At 33.2% G+C, this 19,444-nt stretch overlaps 1 protein-coding gene across 1 annotated transcript in view; it reads left to right on the forward strand.

The window, feature by feature from the left end:
* The window catches only part of LOC145679251 (lachesin-like), a 987,796-nt gene that overhangs the window by 119,408 nt on the left and 848,944 nt on the right, over positions 1-19,444 (forward strand). Inside the window, exon 3 of the mRNA XM_081749839.1 lies at positions 3,290-3,357. Coding sequence (XP_081605965.1) covers positions 3,290-3,357 — 68 coding nt within the window. The remainder of the gene's footprint in view (positions 1-3,289; positions 3,358-19,444) is intronic.

Below are 19,444 nucleotides of genomic sequence, written 5' to 3' on the forward strand. Positions count from 1 at the left end.
TACAGAATATTCTCATGACTTTTGATTTTTCGATGCTGATTTCCATTCCATATTGTTTGTTAACGTCGTCTATTTTATTTATCATCTCCTGTAATTCTTCTTCGATTCTAGCTATAATAATAGTGTTATACACACACTTGATTTTGTTAATGATCTGCCTTCCAATTTTAATCTCCAATTTCCTTTAGTGCTTCCTTCATTAAGCATTCACTGTAAACGTTGAATAATTCAGCATTCACGTCATACCGCATCCTTTTCTGACTCCTCTTCCAATCTCTATACTCAAACGCAACGTCACTCTATGTCCTATGTATAGGTTGCGAATGAGTCACCGATCCCTCCAGTTGTTCCAAATTTCTTTGAGTATTTTCAGAAGTTTGGTTCAATTGATCCCTTCAAAAGCTTTGTGCCAGTTAATGAAGCACAACACAACTCTTCTCTTACGTCAAGAACTTTTCTGATATAATTATCATCAATCCAATAGCATTTCTGGTGGCTTTATCTTTCTGATATTCAAATTGATCTTCTTCTAATATCTCTTCTATCTTGCTTTCCCGCCACCTGTTCAGTACCAGAGCAACTATTTTTCCAGCGTGGGAAATCAGACTTATGGCTATGTGATCACTACATTTCTTTGTTTTTCTAAGGTAATGCACCCATTGTCACACCCGGAAAATTCTTTAGCCTTTGTTCACCAGGTAGATCTTGTTAATGAGTGAAATCAATAGTTTTATTGCAGTGTCAGCTAATCCGTTAATTTTTGAGCAAATCCGTTGATATATTATTGTCTCCAGTGACCATCCTTCTTCGCATGTCTTTGATGGCTTCACGTTTCAACATTTAGAAATTCCTTTTTTGATTTCTCCTCCCATTTTCTTTGATGGAGTTTACGCAGGTTTGCATTTCCGTCACTAGGAGATTTTCGCTTGAATCAATATTTGTCCTCGTTCTGTCTACAAGACAATACACTATTCCTGAAACATTTCTTAACAAAAAGTGTAATCCATTTGGTAGTATTTCTTGTTTCTGGACTTTTCCACGTGTACAGCTTGTTTTTTTCTTTTCTTAAACCACGTATTCGTCACCACTATATTATGTTACCCACAAAAGTTAATAAACATTAGGACCCATGCGTTTCTTCTGCCTAGTTCTTCTTTAATATTATTTCAGAAAACAAAGAGAAACCAACAAGCCCCTCTAATAACCTCTAATGGTCTAATAACCTCTTCACACTTCACATGAATAAAATAATAGGTAAAGCAATAAATAAATACATTCTGGTAAAGATAGTAAGAAGGATCACGCAAAACGTTAATAAGTGGCGCCATACTTTTAATCTGCAAGTAGTTGATTACATTAACGAACTACAGTGAAATAATCTTTCTTACTGTCTACTGGATACCACATAATTAAAAAAAAACTTTCATTAAAGTGTTATCGTGCGAAGAAACTAAAGTAAAGGTTCCATATTTTTAAACTACACGGAATTGACTCTGTTAAAAGATTGGAAAAGATAATTGCTTCAACTATGTATTGCAAAAATCAAAATCAAAAAATTGAGTTTTCTTCAAAGGCTATCATTATTACTAACAGTTGCAAAGAAGTAGCCTCCATATTCTTAATCTAAACAGAATTGACTGCATTTTCAAACACAGCTGAGACAATTGGTCTTGTTATCTGTTGGAATTACAGCATCCAACGTTTCGCTTTCAATTAATAGCTATCGCGTAGACTGCCAGGTGCAACAATTGACCCCTATATTCTTAATTTGCACTTGTTTGACTCGTTAGCGAACTACTTTAGTTATATCTGTAGTTACCTATTGCAGAAAATATAAGTTAAAAATTCGACATTAATATTGTATTGCCGGATCACAAAAAAGTCGAAGGTACCAAATGTACTAAATTAGTACAAATGTACAAATATACTAAATTAGTTAAGAAATGCACTAAATTAGGTTATATTAGTTTAGGTTAGGTTAGATTAGATCTTCAAAACAAAGGCGTGTAAACTCCAAGAAATCAAAAAAGTACTAAAATGTGCTAAATTAGGTAAGAAATGCACTAAATTAGGTTAGGTCAGGTTAGGTTAGAACTTAAAACGTTTTCCAATTTCAAGAGGAAAATTGTGTACACTTGTGTTGATATATGCGCAACTTCCATACTGCCTCCCCGCCCCTAAATAATAACAAATGTACCTCACATACACTGCCGCTTATAACATCGAAAACAACCAATAACAACAACCACTTTGTTAACTTCAACTATTCCTTTTACCTGACTTTCACTCACTATTCCTCACAAACCAAACTAAATTCTCTAATTCACCCGACAAATTTCCTAACAGTGGTCTGGTGATGTAGCAGTTAACTAAAAAATTTGGTTTCTTTCAAAAGTTATAATGCAGAGTAACATACTAAAAGAATCTTAAGTAATTACGATCTTACAAGTATCATTTACGTGATCGTAATAATTGAATTGACTTGTTCAATAAAATGTGAAGAATTGAAATATCACAAGTTGAAAATATTAGCACAAGCCGTTTTTCCATCAGGAAAGTAGGAATTCCTTTGTTAGTAACGATTTCTTTATAGTTACAAGTACATCCCAACAACTGCAAACTTTTCAGACTGTTGTCATATTTATTGTTATAATCAACTGTTACGCATTTTAATTAACACTAACATACCTATAAATTCAGCACACTGAATTATCTACAATAATTCAATTACTATTAATTTCATCATCTTATTACAATATTGTGATAAAGCTTACCGTAAACTCTAATAATATTTTTTTATAATTGCAAATTAACCATAGTAGTAATATACAACTCTTTATTTTCATTTATTTATCATACTGAATAATACTAAAGCACTTGTGGTTATTTGCCAACCAACTGAAACACGTACTTCAATACTCTAACAACCTTTTCAATTTTTTTCCAAAACTCTAAAAATCCTTACATAAATCACATGAGATCCTATCGGGAGTCAAATCCTGGTCTGTACGCTAACCATAGTGCCGTAATGGAGCCGTTAGGAAAATTGGAAATCTTATGCAGTTAGAGAGGAAAATTTGATCGATAAACACAGTAAGTTGTCATAAAGTGGTTGAAAATAAAAGGTGGAGGTAAAAGGAAAATGTGAAATAATAAAGAATTTTAACGTAAAAAAACAAAATAAACAGAATACGCACTTATTGCATCGTATTAAGTTAACTTTGCATTATGGTATACTTTTCGAACTTAAACTATACAAATGATCCCTTCCTCCATCTTCTTTTCACAGTTTTCACAGTAGAAACTTCTCCCTGAGTCACAAACAAAGGGATTTTGAGAAGGAAAACGACGATTCAGGTAAGGAGACGAAACGATTTGAGTAAGTATGAATGAGAGAGAGAGAGAGAGAGAGAGAGGATTTCTCAAGAGGATCGGAGGAACATGTTTATAGGAAAAACGCTTTTATTTGTGGTTGACACAAAACGAAAGATAAAAAAACAAACAAACAAAGGCAGACTTATTTTGTTCACACCTCAATCTTGAAGAGGGTTTTCTTTTCATGACATTTTTAGTGTCGGATCTTGGAAGCGGGAAGCTCACACTCTAACCTCTTACTTTCACCGCCTTTTCTGTCGGTTCTCTCAATTCTCTTCCCTTTTTCTTCTATGTCTTTAGGAATAAAGAGAAGAGAAGAGCAGGAACAAACAAGTTGAAAGAGATCTAGAAAAGGCAGCCGGTGGGAAGTATATGAGATCTTCAGTCAATAACTGCTAAATGAACGCCACCCCTAACCTCTCAATGTACACTTAATTTCTTCACGTTCTTTATTTATGAAGGTCGGAAGTCTGAGGGATGCTGGTCCCCTTTTCTCATGCGATGGGCAGAGGGTGAGAGAAAGAAAGAGGGAGAGAGTTCTTTGCATTCATCAAGTTTGTGTGTGGTAGCAGTATCTGAATGTCGAATTAGTTCTTAAATCTTAGTGACAGTGCCGACACACTATTTTCCACAGGGAGAAAAACTTCTCGAACTGTCCCAATTAGTTTTCCAGGCTTATGTAGAAGGAGGAAAGGTACGAGGAAAAGGTGACTACGCCTGAAACAAGAAGTTTAAACGACAAGCACGAAGAGAAAATTACATTCGTCTTTCCAGATGGGTGTAATTCTTTTGCGTAGACAAACAACTAGAGGAAACTTCATAAAGCATTCTTGTGAGAGTAGGTTTAGTATTATTACCTGCACTGTGCAAGGTACCCATAATCTAATTACTCATAGGACCAGAGGTGATTAAGATATTATGTTAGATTGTGATTCCATATGTTATTTGTATGCTCTTGGTGCTATGAAAAGAAAAACACCAAGAAAGAAATGTTGACAAATATAACTTTCTTCTTACTTATTGTGTTATCATCAAACTTTAAAAAAAATCGTTACTGAATTCTTTAAGTTTGTGTATGTGTGTGTTTATGTGTGTGTGTGTGTGCGTGCGTGTGTGTGTCTGTTATTTGCGAATTTTTCAATTTTGAGCCCTCCGTTCGATAAAATATCAAAAGCTATCTCAGAGAGTGATGGTAATTTTCGCGTCACCCCTACCGTTGCCGTGATATTGGCTAAAAAAGTTCCGATTTCGATAGATTTAAGGAGCCGTACGTTATAGACTCTCGGGAACCGTAAGTCATAGAAAGATCTTATTGATCAATACGTAAGAGGATGGTAAATCGGTGACAACTGACCAACTGGCGACCACTCCCCAGATATTGACCAAAATAGTTCGGATTTCGGGAGATTTAAGGAGCCATATCTCGGGGACCATAAGTCATAGTGGTGGATCTCTACATTTGCAGTAGTCCTTGCAAGTTAAATATTTGTAGGTTGTCAAAAATGATGCAGAATTCCTTCAGTTTCTGTTTGTCACCACCAGCATTCATTCACTGAGATATATCTCACAGCAAATGAAATAAAGGAATAATCCACCCATTTTAACCTAATTCCTAGGTATTGAGAAATGCTTCTGAGTCTGTTTATTTGACGTACGTAACTTCGTTACGCACAAGAGATATAATCATTTTTGGGGTAAATTTTTAGAAGGTAACTTAATTCCTAAATAATTTCATAATCATTTTCAGTGTACGTTCTCCTCACTTAAAACTAATCCATTTATGGCACTATAGGAAGGTTTTTTCCTATATTTGATACGGTACTTGCGGAAAAAGAGCTTAAAGTGACATTTCTGGAAAATTTATACTTAGAACCAATATTTATTTATTTATTTATTTATTGAAACAGAACACAACAGGTATTATACCCAATTACAGTGTTCATCTTTCATGAAATAATATATTTACAATTTCCCTTTTAAACCTTGTGAGGCAATCAGCGTAAATATCTATATTATTTGTAATTTTTAAGAGTCTGTTGTAGGTTGCACTAATCCTCCATGTTGGCGACTTATTTAGGATATTAGTCCTTGCTTTTGCACAATAAAAGAAGTTATAGTTTTCTGGACGTGTTTTCCTGCCTGGAACGCTTATTTGAAAGCTCGAAAGCAATTCGTTGCAGTCTAACTTATTATTAAGTACCTTGTACAAAAATATCATGTCAGATAACGTTCTTCTTTGTTTGAGGGTTAGAGTTTTAAAATTCCTATTTAATGAATTAGTGTTTTCAGTTCTTGGGAAAATGTTTGTTTCCTTATATACAAGATATCTAAGAAATTTGGACTGGATTTTTTCTATTTTTAGTGAGTTAATTTTTGTATCTGGGTTCCATACAAGCGTCGCGTATTCGAGTTTGGATCGAACGTAAGTTTGATACAATTTATGAAGTGTAGCAGGTTTACGAAACTCCCTACTAATTCTTAGAATAAACCCAAGATTTCTGTTCGCTTCATTTATTATGTTATCAATATGAGGTTCAAATGTAAATTTCGTATCATACATTACTCCTAAATCATTGACAGTACTTACAACGGGTAGTTGAGTTTCACTAATTGAATATTTAAATTGCACTGGTATTTTACGTTTTGTAATACTCATGATTTTACATTTACTAATATTTACATTCAAAAAATTACTTTGACACCATTGCACCACTGAATTTATGTCTTGTTGAAGTTGATTACAGTCATTTATGGAATTTATACATCTAAAAAGTTTGAGATCATCGGCATACAACAATTTGTGGGAATACGTTATACATCTAGGAAGATCATTTATAAATATTACAAATAGTAGTGGACCCAAATTTGACCCTTGTGGAACACCAGATAGTTGCAAGTATTCGGTTGACTTGTATCCCTTATATACAACGAACTGCCTTCGGTCTCTCAAATACGATTCGAACAGCCCAATTAACTCTGCGGAGAAGTTAAATTGACGAAGTTTCTCTATTAGTACCTTGTGATTTACTCTATCAAATGCTTTCGCAAAATCGGTGTAGATAATATCTACTTGACCACCTTGATCTAGGGTTCTTGCTACAAAATTGTTAAGAACACTGAGATTTGTGACTGTCGATCTACCCTGGACGAAACCATGCTGGTATTCTGAAATTGATAGTTTTATGTGATTTTCAATCCGTTTATAAATAATAGATTCAAAAACTTTAGCAAAAGTACTCAATATTGATACAGGCCTATAATTTTGAATATCTTTACCATTATTAGACTTAGGAATGGGACAGACTTTTGTTATTTTCCATTTACTGGGGAATTCACAAGTAGAAATAATTAGGTTGAATAAAATATAGAGTGGAAGTAGAAAGTGTTCTTCACATCCCTTTATTATATAATCTGGAATACCATCAGGTCCTATCGTTCCTTTCCCCTTCAGTTTTCTTATTGCTTTTTTAATTTCAGTCATCTCAATTTTTAGAATCCTTAATTTGTGCAGTGTCTCATATGAGCTGTTACTATTATTACTGCTATCCATGATATCTTCGTTATTATAGACTGACTGAAAATATGTAGCAAATGAATTTGCAATCTCGTCATTACTAACTAATTCTTGGCTATTGTATGTCAGCGTGTTACAATTAAGGTGTTGGGTCTTAGTTTTAACAAAAGTCCAGAGCTGGGAAGGATCAGTTTGTAACGTGTTTTCTGTATTCGCAACGAAGTTACTGTATTCTGTTCTAATTTCTTTTTTAAGTTCATTTCGTAACTTCTTAAATTCTAGGAAGTGATAAGCTATATTTCTGCTATTCTGCTTAATTGCCCTGTGGTGATGGGCTTTTGTTTTTATTTTCCTAATTATATTCTTAGTAAACCAAAACGGGTACTTTCTATTTACCTCTTTTTTGAGAGGAATGCACTTATCAAAAATATTACATATTGTATTATAAAATGATTCTGTAGCCGTATCAACCTCAGAATAACAGCTAAGGAATGTCCAGTCAATATTTTGAAGTTCAGAATAGAGTTGCCTAAAATTAGCTTTTCTAAAATTATATGTGCTGATATTACTTTTTTTGTTTATACCTAATAATTTGCTTAATTTTACTGTTATGGATAATGCTGGGTGGTACACATCCTCCTTAACTAAAGGAAATATGTCCCTAGTGACTGTTACGCTGTCTAAGTTCGAAAGTACTAAATCTAAAGTTTTCCCAAGATTATTCCTAATATTATTAAAAGATGCTATATTGTACAGCGACATAAAATTATGTAAGCATTGATATTTGGATGAGGTATTCAAAAAATTAAAATCTGTGCCTGTGATTTCTGGTAAGTTAAAATCACCAAATAAGAGGATAGTGCAACCTGGTTGACATTTTGACTCTATACCTTGAAAAACCTCTTCATACTGCTCTACCTTTGAATTAGGTACAAAATATACAATACAAACATATATGGTCATTTTATCAGTTGTAATCTTTGTTAATATACAATCCGTACTTATTTCAGAGCAGTCTATAGCAAATATTTTATATTTTTTCAGCACAGCTAGTAACACTCCCCCTCCCCTTTGTTTCCCTGTTTCTTTTAGATTTCTATCACATCTAAACACTGCATATCTGTCATCAAAGAGTTCTGTGTCATAGTTGTCGCTTTTCAGCCACGTTTCACTTATTCCAATTATATCATAGTTTGATGACAAGATATTACAATAGAAATTGTGCGTTTTGGTCCTCACCCCCCTTGCATTTTGATAAAAGATATTTAGGAGTGTGTTGGTGTCTTTTCTTTGTCCCTTGGTATTTTCAACTTTCACTTCTTGCAAGTGACCAGATTTTTCATGCTTCACTTCCTTACCTTTGCTTAAGTCCTCTCTATGTCAGGGCATCACCTTCCCCCCTCGGCCTCTTGTAGTTGTCAATCTTGTGTTTCTCCTGCATAGTTGAGGAAATGACGCATCATCACCTGTCCTTGAACAGTGATCCATTTGCATTGTTTCCAACTCACTTGAACTACCTTGTGAAGAAAGTTCACCCTGATCACACACATCACTAACACTTTCGAGCTCTTCTAACACAAATGGTTTATTATCAATGTACACTTTATCAAATCTTAAGAAAGCGCGTTTACCTTCTTCTCTGGCTTTTTTCATGTGCACCGTCAGTTTCTTTCTCACTTCACGAACACGCGCGGAAAAGTCCTCAAATATTATAGTGGGAGTCCCTTTTGCCTTATACGCACTTCTTAAAATCTCTAACTTCCGTTTATATGAGAGAAATTTCACAATAATGGGTCTGTTCCTGCCTCTGCCTAGTCTATGCGCTCGCTCAATATCGTGTTCCGAGAGTTCAATTCCGAGGCGTTCTTGAACAAACTGTCTCACTGCATTCTCACAATTCTCCCAAGTCTCATTGTTCTTCCCTTGTAAGTTTGTAAAAATTAGATTGTTCCGTCGCGAAAAATTCTCAAGCCTATCTATTGTATTTCGATTCATTACAATTTCTGCCCTAAGTCTTTTATTCTCCTCTTTCACCTCTCTTAACTCACTGAGCACACCTTCTAACCGTTTACAAAATTCAGCATTACTCTCGCAAAGGCCATTCATCTTCCTTTCCATTGTCTCCAATTTTGCGAACACATCCTCCAGGGTTCGGGGCCCAGGGTTGGTCTCTAAACCAGCTATGACTAGCAGAATTGACTTATTTCCATCTTTACTTCCTGTTTGTTCACCTATTTAGGTCAGAAAATCTTCAAATTCTTCTCGTACAAAGGGACGATTATGTTGAGATACCACTTTACACAAACATGATTAGGTAACATGTTAGTCAAGACAAGGAGTGTTCATCTTTCCTCATGTGGCTGCTAAGGACAGCTGAAACAAGAAAACCTTATTAGTGAACAGAAATATGTTCAAAAACGTAATTCTGAAGCATACTGTATATTACAAGAGGATTTCTCAAGAGAGTATATGATGAAGATACATGCGACGATATGGATTATAGTGATTATAATTGATATATTTTAATATAACGAAAGCTGATGACCCAATATTGGATACATTAAAATGAAGTGTTCATGAATAAATGGATGATAGTTGGTGATATTGTTGACGATGTAGTGGGAGAGGAGAGATAAGTATTGGTGTCAGTTAGACGTTATGCTTCCTGAGTAAATGTTCAATGTATCAGATAATGTCCAGACTGAACTACATGGGTTTCTAATTTGTCGTTTATAAAATCATCATGGTTTGGATACCCAGCTTAGATGCCTATACAAACTTGTTTACGAAAATGTATCTACGAAGAAGCAGTTTGTAATAGTAATTAGACCTCAATTACTGTATTTATAAGAAGTCAGAGCAAGTTGTTTTGATGTTGCGGTGTACTTCGACTTTCGTGGATGTTGAAGATCTTTAAAATGTGTATTAATCTCTATTAATTATTCATTACCTAATTATTATGTGCCATTACATGGAAATAATAAACGCCTTTAAAATAGACAAACATCAAAGTATCCTTAGGAAAGTATACAGAGCATTTTAACGATAATATTTAATTTCTGGTCTTACATAATCTGAATTGAAAAAAAAAATCGTAAATTAGTTTCAACTTAAGATATGAGATATGTAATTCACTGTAACTAACGTATTGAAAGTAGGATAAGAAGGACTATCCATCAGACGAATAATTTGGTTGAAATGGTAAACATGGGTTCATAGCATCCGTTAATTCCCATCGGAAAAAGTTCACAGGAATGTAGGAAATACTTTCACGAAGCAAAACACATTGACACGTAGGACTTCCTCCGAAATAGGATAATAAGCTTATAATGTATCCAAAGAAAAATGTCGCCATATATGCGTAGAGTTTACTTATGCAGAAATGCACTCATACGTTATTAGTACTCCTTAAAAGAATATTAATTAATTAATTCTTTGGATAAAAGACCTGTATGACTATTGTACTTCACTCCTGAAAATGTTTCCTACAAAAAATGTCGCTATACATGAGCTTTCTTTACTTAAAATGTCGATCATGGATTGTTGAATCATCCTTCTGATAAAATAGCCATATAGTACTTTCTTAGGAAAAATGAATCTGAATCTATGTAGAACTTCAATTTTAAAATAAATTATAACTATTAGAATTTCCTCCTCGAAGATTGATATAAGATAACGCGATCACAGGAAATTAAAACGTAATCTTATGACTTTTCTTTTCGTAAAATGAGTACTTAACTTTAAAAAAAAATTCTAAATACTTTAGATAAACTGATAAAACTTTTTTCCAATTGGAGAGCTTGTGAACCCATAGCGTTTCAAGGGAGAGTAATTTACCTCGGGAGACGGTGTTAATCGTAATCTATATTCTTTTCTTACTTTTGAAAGGAAAGAAATGTCATAATAAAAAATTAACTTCTCTTAATTGTTCATTGAATTTATAGTAGTAAATTAATAACAAAACTTCAAACTAATAGCAATAAAAATAATTGTATTCAGAGTAGTAAATGTGTAAAAGCCTTAAGTGTTAGTGTTTCTATTGGAATTCATGCAACAGTTCCCTTTAACATTGGTTGTTCTTCGTGGCATGTTTAAAAGACGGGTGACCTGTGATCTAACTTCTCGTTCCGCTTCTTGTAACCCATTGGACGGGGCTGACTGATGTAATCTGAGCTTGTCGAATTCTTGTTAAGCCTTGGAGAACGAGAGGACTTTTGCTTCCTTTGCTGGTCTCCGGGAAGAAGGCTTCGAAGGATTGTCGATGGAGGAGAGAACAAGAACCTTAGCTGTCTTGGATGTCGTGCCACTTCAATTACTTAAGATGTTCTTGCAGAATTGCCAACTTATTATGTATATTTTATCACGATATTTTATCCCACACCAATATAAAATGAAGTTGAAACTTGTTCCTTTGTCTCCACATTAAAAAGTATGTAATCTAGAATCACTTTCAACAAAAGAAATAAAAAATTATCTATTTATCTATCTGTACATACATACACACATGCATACTTACATATTTATTTATTTATTTATTTATTTATTTATTTATTCCCAAAAATTACGAAGCATGTTTGTCCCTATTAGGAGCATGTTACCATTAAAAGAACACAAATAACGATGAATTGATGTAGCTAGGTAATACTGTGTTTTTTTCTTTTTTACATATTCAGTACAATCTTCTCCAGCAGCCAAAGTGAAAGCTATAATTACTATTGACAATGAAAAATATTCTATTTTTAGCAGCATAATTCATTTTTCTCGATAGTCTTGATTGTTTCGGTTACTTTACTCTCAAGAAATATCATTTCGAACAATCATTATCGAATTATATTAGTCTCGTTCTTTGGAGAATATTATAGTGAAATTGCGAGTTTAAGAGTTAATCATGGTCTTGGATTATCTCTCATTAATTATTCAATCCCTGTCATTTCGCTAGTAGCATAATGAAAAATTGCTGATTGTATACTTCAGTATTATTTTTTATCTTAATAGGTGGCATACTTACCGTGAAGTATGAATTTTTAGATTTACAAAAAATATTTTTCGATTTTTCAAATACTACGCATGATGATTTTCACACGTATATTATATTGTTTCTGTAGAAGAGTGAATTAGATTATTCAAAAGTTATCCTAGTGAATACAAAGTATAAGATTCGATGTTCAATCGGACCACAAGTTCAATATATCTGGAAGACAACCTCCTTCTTCCTATATCTAATGGTTAGAAAGCATGCTGTTTCTAACAGGTTGGGTTTTGCCCTCTTGGTATGTGAATCCTAAGGATCTTTATAGGATGTGCTCAAAAAAGATATAAATATCTTTTTTTCTTTTTTTGTCAATTTTGAATGGCTTCTTGAACTACAGTTGTGTGCTCTCTGTTTTAAGTTATGTAACATGATTCAAGGAAAAAGAAAGAGCGGCTTTCAGTTTGAAACGTAATGATAGGAAACAATTTATGAAAGATATTTTATTTTTAACAGACGTAAGATGCATATATGTATGTAGGGCTGTTCGCGATTATATCGAGAACCGTTGGTTATATTTCGATGTGGTTCTCTCCGATCGAATAAGCTTTATACGTATACAGAAATTAAAACATACGTAATTATTAAAAAAGAAAAGAAAGAAATCGAGTAATTCCTGCACTTCTTAGAAAAAATATCCTATAGTACTCCGCAACCAGAAATTCAACAAAGTAATATGGGTTGCATAACACAGGGTAAATACCATCTTCGTAGTCAACTTTCTCCAAATGGTTTAAAATTGTTTATTGATGGATGTTTAGACCGTTGGCGTTGTCATAGCTGTTTCCATGCTGGTCTTGTTCAACTTCTTCCATAATATCATCCACTTTTTCTGCTATTGGTCTCCCACTCCAAAAGCATCTTGACATTAACATTTCCAGAACGAAAGCGAGTGAACCATTCTTTGGCTGTTGCTTTTGATAGCGTATCTTGCCATAGACAGTACAAATTTCTTCTTGGCCTACGAAGCAATTCTAACCTTTATCGAAGTAAAATTGTTAGAAACAGAGCTGTTTTACAAAAATTTCGTAAAATCTTCTTTATGGCATAGTACCTCGGTCTGATTCTAAAAATTCCAACTTTTTTTTTTTTTTTTTTTTTTTTTTTTTTTTACATACGCTGGCTTCAACTGTGAGCTGAATCATTAGATCGGACCCGCAGCGAGTCATATACCCTGCAATAGTAACGCCATTTTTTTGTGCAAAGATTGATTATTTCTTGGACTATGTAATATTTTTTTTTGATGTGGTTTTCACCAATGTAATGAAGAATGAGATATTACTATAGATGTTTTTTACTTATAATAAAAATCAATAATTTTGAGAAGAATTATTAAGTACGAGTATTTCTCCAAGTATGTTTCTTAGGGAGACCCTTTTTGTAGGGAATTAGTGTCCTATCTGTAATTTAGGTATCTAACTAAACTACTGAACTTAAGAAAAATTGGAGAAATGAAAAAGAAATAAACTTTGAAGAAAAAACAACTGTCTTTAAAAGGGGATTAAAAAGAAAAAATACACCTCTTTTTTTTAAAAAAAAAATAAAAACCTACTTCAAAACTTACACTAGAAAGTAGAAAATAATAAAATCGCTAGACGTTTATCATCAAAAACAAAGATCTCTCATTAAAGAGTCATAAAATGCAGTCCTATTCTTTGTAAATATTTAGAGGATATACATACTACGTCCAATACGTCTCTCTTAGTAAGCTCACGCTTTAAATTAGAATTAAAAGGTAAAATTATATTGTTTATCACAAATGCATATGTCTGTCGCTGAGCAGTTAAAACACCATATTTTTGTATATATAAGTTTACACAGAATTATTTTTAAGATCATAAATAAATACGGGTAAGGTGAACAAGAAATGGGGCCTTTTGTGGAATGTACAGTAGTATTTGAAGCATGAGTCATAAATTTTTTGAATTAATATTAGTTTGTATTGAATTATGTGGGAATAGTTATTACGGATATTGGCTCTTTTGAAGGAAGTAAATACTTAACAATAAATAAGTGAAGTTAATGCTTTCAATGCATTTTCTAATTTTTTTGACAAATTCGCTAGTACATTATCGTCTCTAGTGACGGTTCTTCTGGTTATATAAATCATTTATACAGTATATTCCTCCTCGATCTTGAGAATGTGGTAATCACCAGTTACTGCGTGACCATGTCGATCTTCAATTCCAAACGTGCATATACTTCTGTTTAATTTCTGTGCTTTCTGAAACATCAAATCATATCTTCCACGCTGTTCAAGTCCCATTATTTCTTTCTGAAGAACAACCGTCCATTCATGAAGCTCAAATCAACTATTCCAGTAAAGATACTGAGATTATCATAATTATGTATCATATATGCAAATTGAATCACTTTTCTATAAACATTTCGAAACAAAAAAAAAGGTTTTCATAATAGATTTTCGCATAAATATTTATTGATAATCTATGAGTTTGCAACACTTTAAGTCCATGGTTAACTTTTGAGGAGGTGAATTATATTTTGTGAGCGACATTCGACATCGATCCATGAGAAAAGGGTAAACGTTCGTAATGCGTGATAATCCTGGTTAATCCCACAGAGAAGAGCGACGAATCCTGAGGAAGTTAAAAGTAAAGAAAAGTTAATTTTCCTTCTTGTGAACCCGAGAGGGAGAGAGAGGAGAAAACTGAGAAGGGGAAGGACAGAATATTTTTTGCCTCTTATTGTTGAGTCAAAAGCATCTCTCTCTCTCTCTCTCTCTCTCTCTCTCTCTCTCTCTCTCTCTTGTCTACACGAAGCAAAAGAAGGGATAAACAACGATGTCATTCATTATTATATGTGTGTGAGTGGCTACAGAAACGACTATTTCTCAGATTATTGTGCTCTCCCTTTTTTATGACAAAGGAAGAACACAAAAATACTTTTTTCATTAACACCATTGGAAGGAAGACAAGAATAAAACGTTTAAATGTGATTGGCAGATTAAATTATGAGATGTTTCATTTCAAGTCAAACTGATTGCTTTTTTAATTTAGGTTTTTAAAGAGAAAATACTGCTCATTTAGAATTATTATTCCAATTTTATTTCATTTTATTTAGAAGAAATTAGAATTAGTTTAAGAATAGAATTCGTAAATAATATCTTCAGAAATATAAATATGTTAATTATTATTTCACATACATATAACGTTAACGAATAATGTATTTACGTGTGATATTTTGAAAGGTAGATTTTTATTATTTTAGGCATACACATAATGTTGCTCTCCATCTTAGAAAAATATGTCATATCAGAAATTTAAATACTCCACGGACAATAAATACAGCCAGTTGCACACGCTAAACAACTAACAGGCAATTGATTTACCAAGATGAAAGATATATTTTACTTGAAAGAAAATTATTATATGTTATATAAGAACATTTTGTCTCAATTTTATTTGTAATTTGACATTTCTTGTAATTATCAGTGGAATCGGTGGCTCAGTGGTAGAGCGCCTCCTATGCGTGGGTTTCCTGATTCGATCCTTGACCAAGTGAGTTTATGGTGGACAACCTCGTGTCCGGGTATTCGCAGAGTACTCTCGTTTTCTCCCACAATCTCATTCCACTTACTCTTCCATCATCATTTACTTCCGTTAATCATCCGTCTCCCTTATCCTTAAGGCTATAATCATGTTACGCTACATTTCATTTTTTTATTATTGTCATCGATTCTTCTTGAAATTAAGCATCCGTTTGGAGCACGGATCCGTTTTATTAAATATGTAACCTACAGTTTAATGTAGAATCAAAACTGTCTCCTTCTAATTTGATTATGTGTTTTTCCATCTGGTGACTTCCAAGTATATTTATGAACATCGCAATGTAGGACTTGTACTCTTCAAGGTAAGGTATTTTAGATGTTGCAAAGTTCACGTGTCTATTGCTGTTGTCATTACTTTCCTTATGGAGACATTTATTCATTAATGCGCTTGAAAATATCCTTCCGTCCTATCTTTGCATTGAAATCCCCTAAAATAGAATTTACATATCGGGACTTTATAAAATACCTGTTCTACTGTTTCGTAAAATTTGTCTTTTATATCGTTATCCTTATCTCCTGTTGAGGAATGCACGTACATTTAGAATAATAATATCATAACACCATCCTTTATGAATAAGAAAAGTAAGTTTACAATCAACAAATTCAACCTGCTTAATAGCCTAACGGTTATACTTTCATAATTAAGTCATCTTCGGGTTTTATTATTCTAAATATTCTTTGTCGCGGTTATTTCAGAATTTTCTCCATGTTACTTTACCAGTTGACACGAAAACAGAGCATAAATTGCGTCGTGGTAAAGCGTGAGATACTATTTACTTCTACTGTAGTATATACTCTGCAATAGGATTCGGTGTGCCACATAATTTGTGAAGATCCGCCTTCCTTAGGTATGACATGTACGGGCTATTTTGTAAGAAAATAATGTAAGAAAATAGGGTTTACAACACCAGGTACAATTTTTTGTCATGTTAAAATACATATAAAAAAATCTCTTTTCATCTTTCAACTGATTTTTCTAAAGACAATGTTCAAGGCAACAATAAATGAGAGTCTCAGGAGAAGACAATAGGAAGCATTGCTTAAAGCGAAATTGAATGATTAGGTGGAATTGGTTAGGATTAGGTCACTAAACAGTATGTAGGTAATTTAAGTTCGTAATTGTACCTGCATACGGCAATGAAAGATTTAGTATGTCATTTTATTGCATTGCATGGGGTGTAGAACTTTCTTCCTCAGTTTACTCTACAGTTAGAAAATAAACATATCATTGTCTTTCTCCGAGACACTCAAATCCTCAGAAAGCATTCGATCCTGACCAATCCTGGCAGTAAGGTACATTTCCTTTAGCACACGTACGATATATATATATATATATATTGTGTGTGTGTGTGGACTGTTGGTTCCCGTATTGTGAACCATCAAATTTGGGGGTTTTGAACTCAAATTAAATTTTCGCAAACAAAACCACTAATTACTATGTAAAATTAGAATTAGGATCAAATGTATACAATAATAGAGCAATAATCATTAGAGGTTAAGTGTTAACCTTAGTAGCGTTTTCAGTTTTAAGTTCCGAAAGGGGATCCTTCGCGGCTAAAGGGTTAGCGTACAAGCCTTTGGTGTGGGAGACGTGAGTTCGATTCCTAGCGGGAGCTCATGGGTGATCGGATTGCATGTTAGTCAGTAGGTCCACGTCTTATATAGCCTCGCTGCTGAAAGGAACGCTGAAATCAAATCAAACCCCGGCAACTCCAGAAAAGGAGAACGGGTGCAAGGCTACCCGATGCAAGATGTTTCACATTTTTTGATTAGTATATAGTTATACTTTCAATTAAAATTTCTCAAATAATTGAAATTTTGGGATTCCCGCAGCCCCAGAAAAAGACTGTCGTAATTCAAAATAGATTTTAAATTATCAATTTTTAACGTGTAATAATTGCAATTTGTATGTATTTAAGAATTTTTTTCTGCAATAATTATTACTATACATGAAATAACGTTACAATTCTCAAAAAGAGACGAGATAATCAAGTTTGTTTAGATGCAATGATTTTGTTTGGATCACTTGTAAAATTGACATTGGAGAGTTACGACAGTTTTATTCCGGGGTAACGTTACATAAATGCATTGTGTATATATGTACTTATGCTGTAATAAAGAGATGCTAAAAAACAATGTAAAATATTTTTTCGTAGTCGGGTTAACTCCTTATTAGTTGTTTCCCGTGACATATATAATGTATTAATCTCAGGTTGAAAATGTATTTTTTTAACCATGATCAGTCCACTCATTTTCTTTTTTTATTTTCATTATTATAACACTAGTATGTTCACTCGCTACATTAACACAGTATCTAAAACCCATTAAAGCTTACAACCCATAAGTAACTTTTGGGAGTCTCTCCTCTCATATACATTCCCTTTTCCCCAGTCCCCCCTTTCTCACACAAGTTTGGTAACTTCACTTTAGGTAACTTATATTAATTTTTTCTTCTTCTCCATCTTCTCTATCCCGCTCTCTCTCTCTTAGGTTGCAATCTATCTCACTCTATGTGTTAACATTTTCGTGATCGGATTATTATGTGCATGAAGTTGTTCGCAATTAAGAAGTAGGTCAAAAAAGGGGGGAAAATGAGAGTGAAAAAGAAAAGCTAGTGACTCCGCAATATAACAGAGTTACGGAAAGGGGTGAACTTTTGGGTGAAGTGGGGTGTTTTCTTTAAGGACAAAGAAATAGAAGACCAAGAGATTGAGAGAGAGTGGGTGAGGTGATTTTTTTTATCTCTTTTTCTCCAAGTAAAGTAGCATCCTCCATTAATAGTCAACTAGCAAAGTAGCGTAGCGTACCCAGCTTTAATTGGCTTGAGCCTCGAATAGGAAGAAGACACAGTAGTTTTAAGTAGATGCAAGAGTGAGGAGAAAAGACAGAAAAAGATTTTTGTAAAAAATAGTATAGTAAAAAGAAAGAAATAACTGGAAGTACAAAGCGTAAAACGTCTCAAGGTCTAGAACCTAACAGAAACGGAAAAATTTGCACATTAAAAACCTCATTTTACTCTTTCTTTATTATTTTTATTTCTTCATTCTATTTTTTCTTTTTCCTCAGAAAAAAATCTCTTAAATGTTAGAGAATTTTCATTTTTTCTTTTAATTTCTTGCAATTCTCCAAAAAAAAATCTCCCTATCTTTTATTTTACCCTTTGCTCAATTTATTTTCCTTATAAAACTTTCTTTTGCATTTAAGCTAAGTGAAAAGAACACACTTCTTTTCTAATTTCTTTTCGTTAAGAAATAATTTTCATGGTAATTTTATTCTTTTTCGAAAAAATAATAATAATAAAAGAAGGAAATGATGAACTTTTATTAATCTACGTTTATTCTTTTATTACTGTTAAAAAATTTTCTTTGTAATGAGCTTCAAGGTTGAGCTTGCAATCGAAGATAATTGTTCCTTAAATATTCTATATGTATTTTTATCATCTTTAACTAACATGTTCTTCAAGTTGTCTCACTTCTTTTAGATACACATGTGAGTAGCTTATTTATTAATTTAGATTATAATGTGGACTATTTTTGAATGCTAGCGTGTTGTGCAAACTTGAGATATAATTAGTCTATAGACAAGATTCGAACTCAGTACAAATCAATGTGATGTATTCATTCTAGACAAAAAATAAACAAACTGTTAACGATTAAGCCTATTTAACTTCAAATTTGTAGTACAACAGTATAACGTGCGACGTAAGTTATCATTGAGAAGTTATTAGTCATTCAGAAATAAAACAAGCGTGCTTCGTTTCACAGTGTGGAACTAGAGTAGACTTCCAGGCTATGAGAATTCAATACTCAACCTTCAACAAGTGCATCTATAACTATTGGTTACAATAGATTAATACGATCAAAGGTAGAACTTGTTTCTAGGACATTGAATCGATATCAAAAAGCCATTACACGCTATACCTCACTGTTGTTTTTTCTTCGTATGACGATAAGGAATG

Source organism: Thermobia domestica, chromosome 2 (assembly GCF_964235325.1).
Source record: "Thermobia domestica chromosome 2, izTheDome1.hap1.1, whole genome shotgun sequence".
Taxonomy (NCBI): Eukaryota; Metazoa; Arthropoda; class Insecta; order Zygentoma; family Lepismatidae; genus Thermobia; species Thermobia domestica.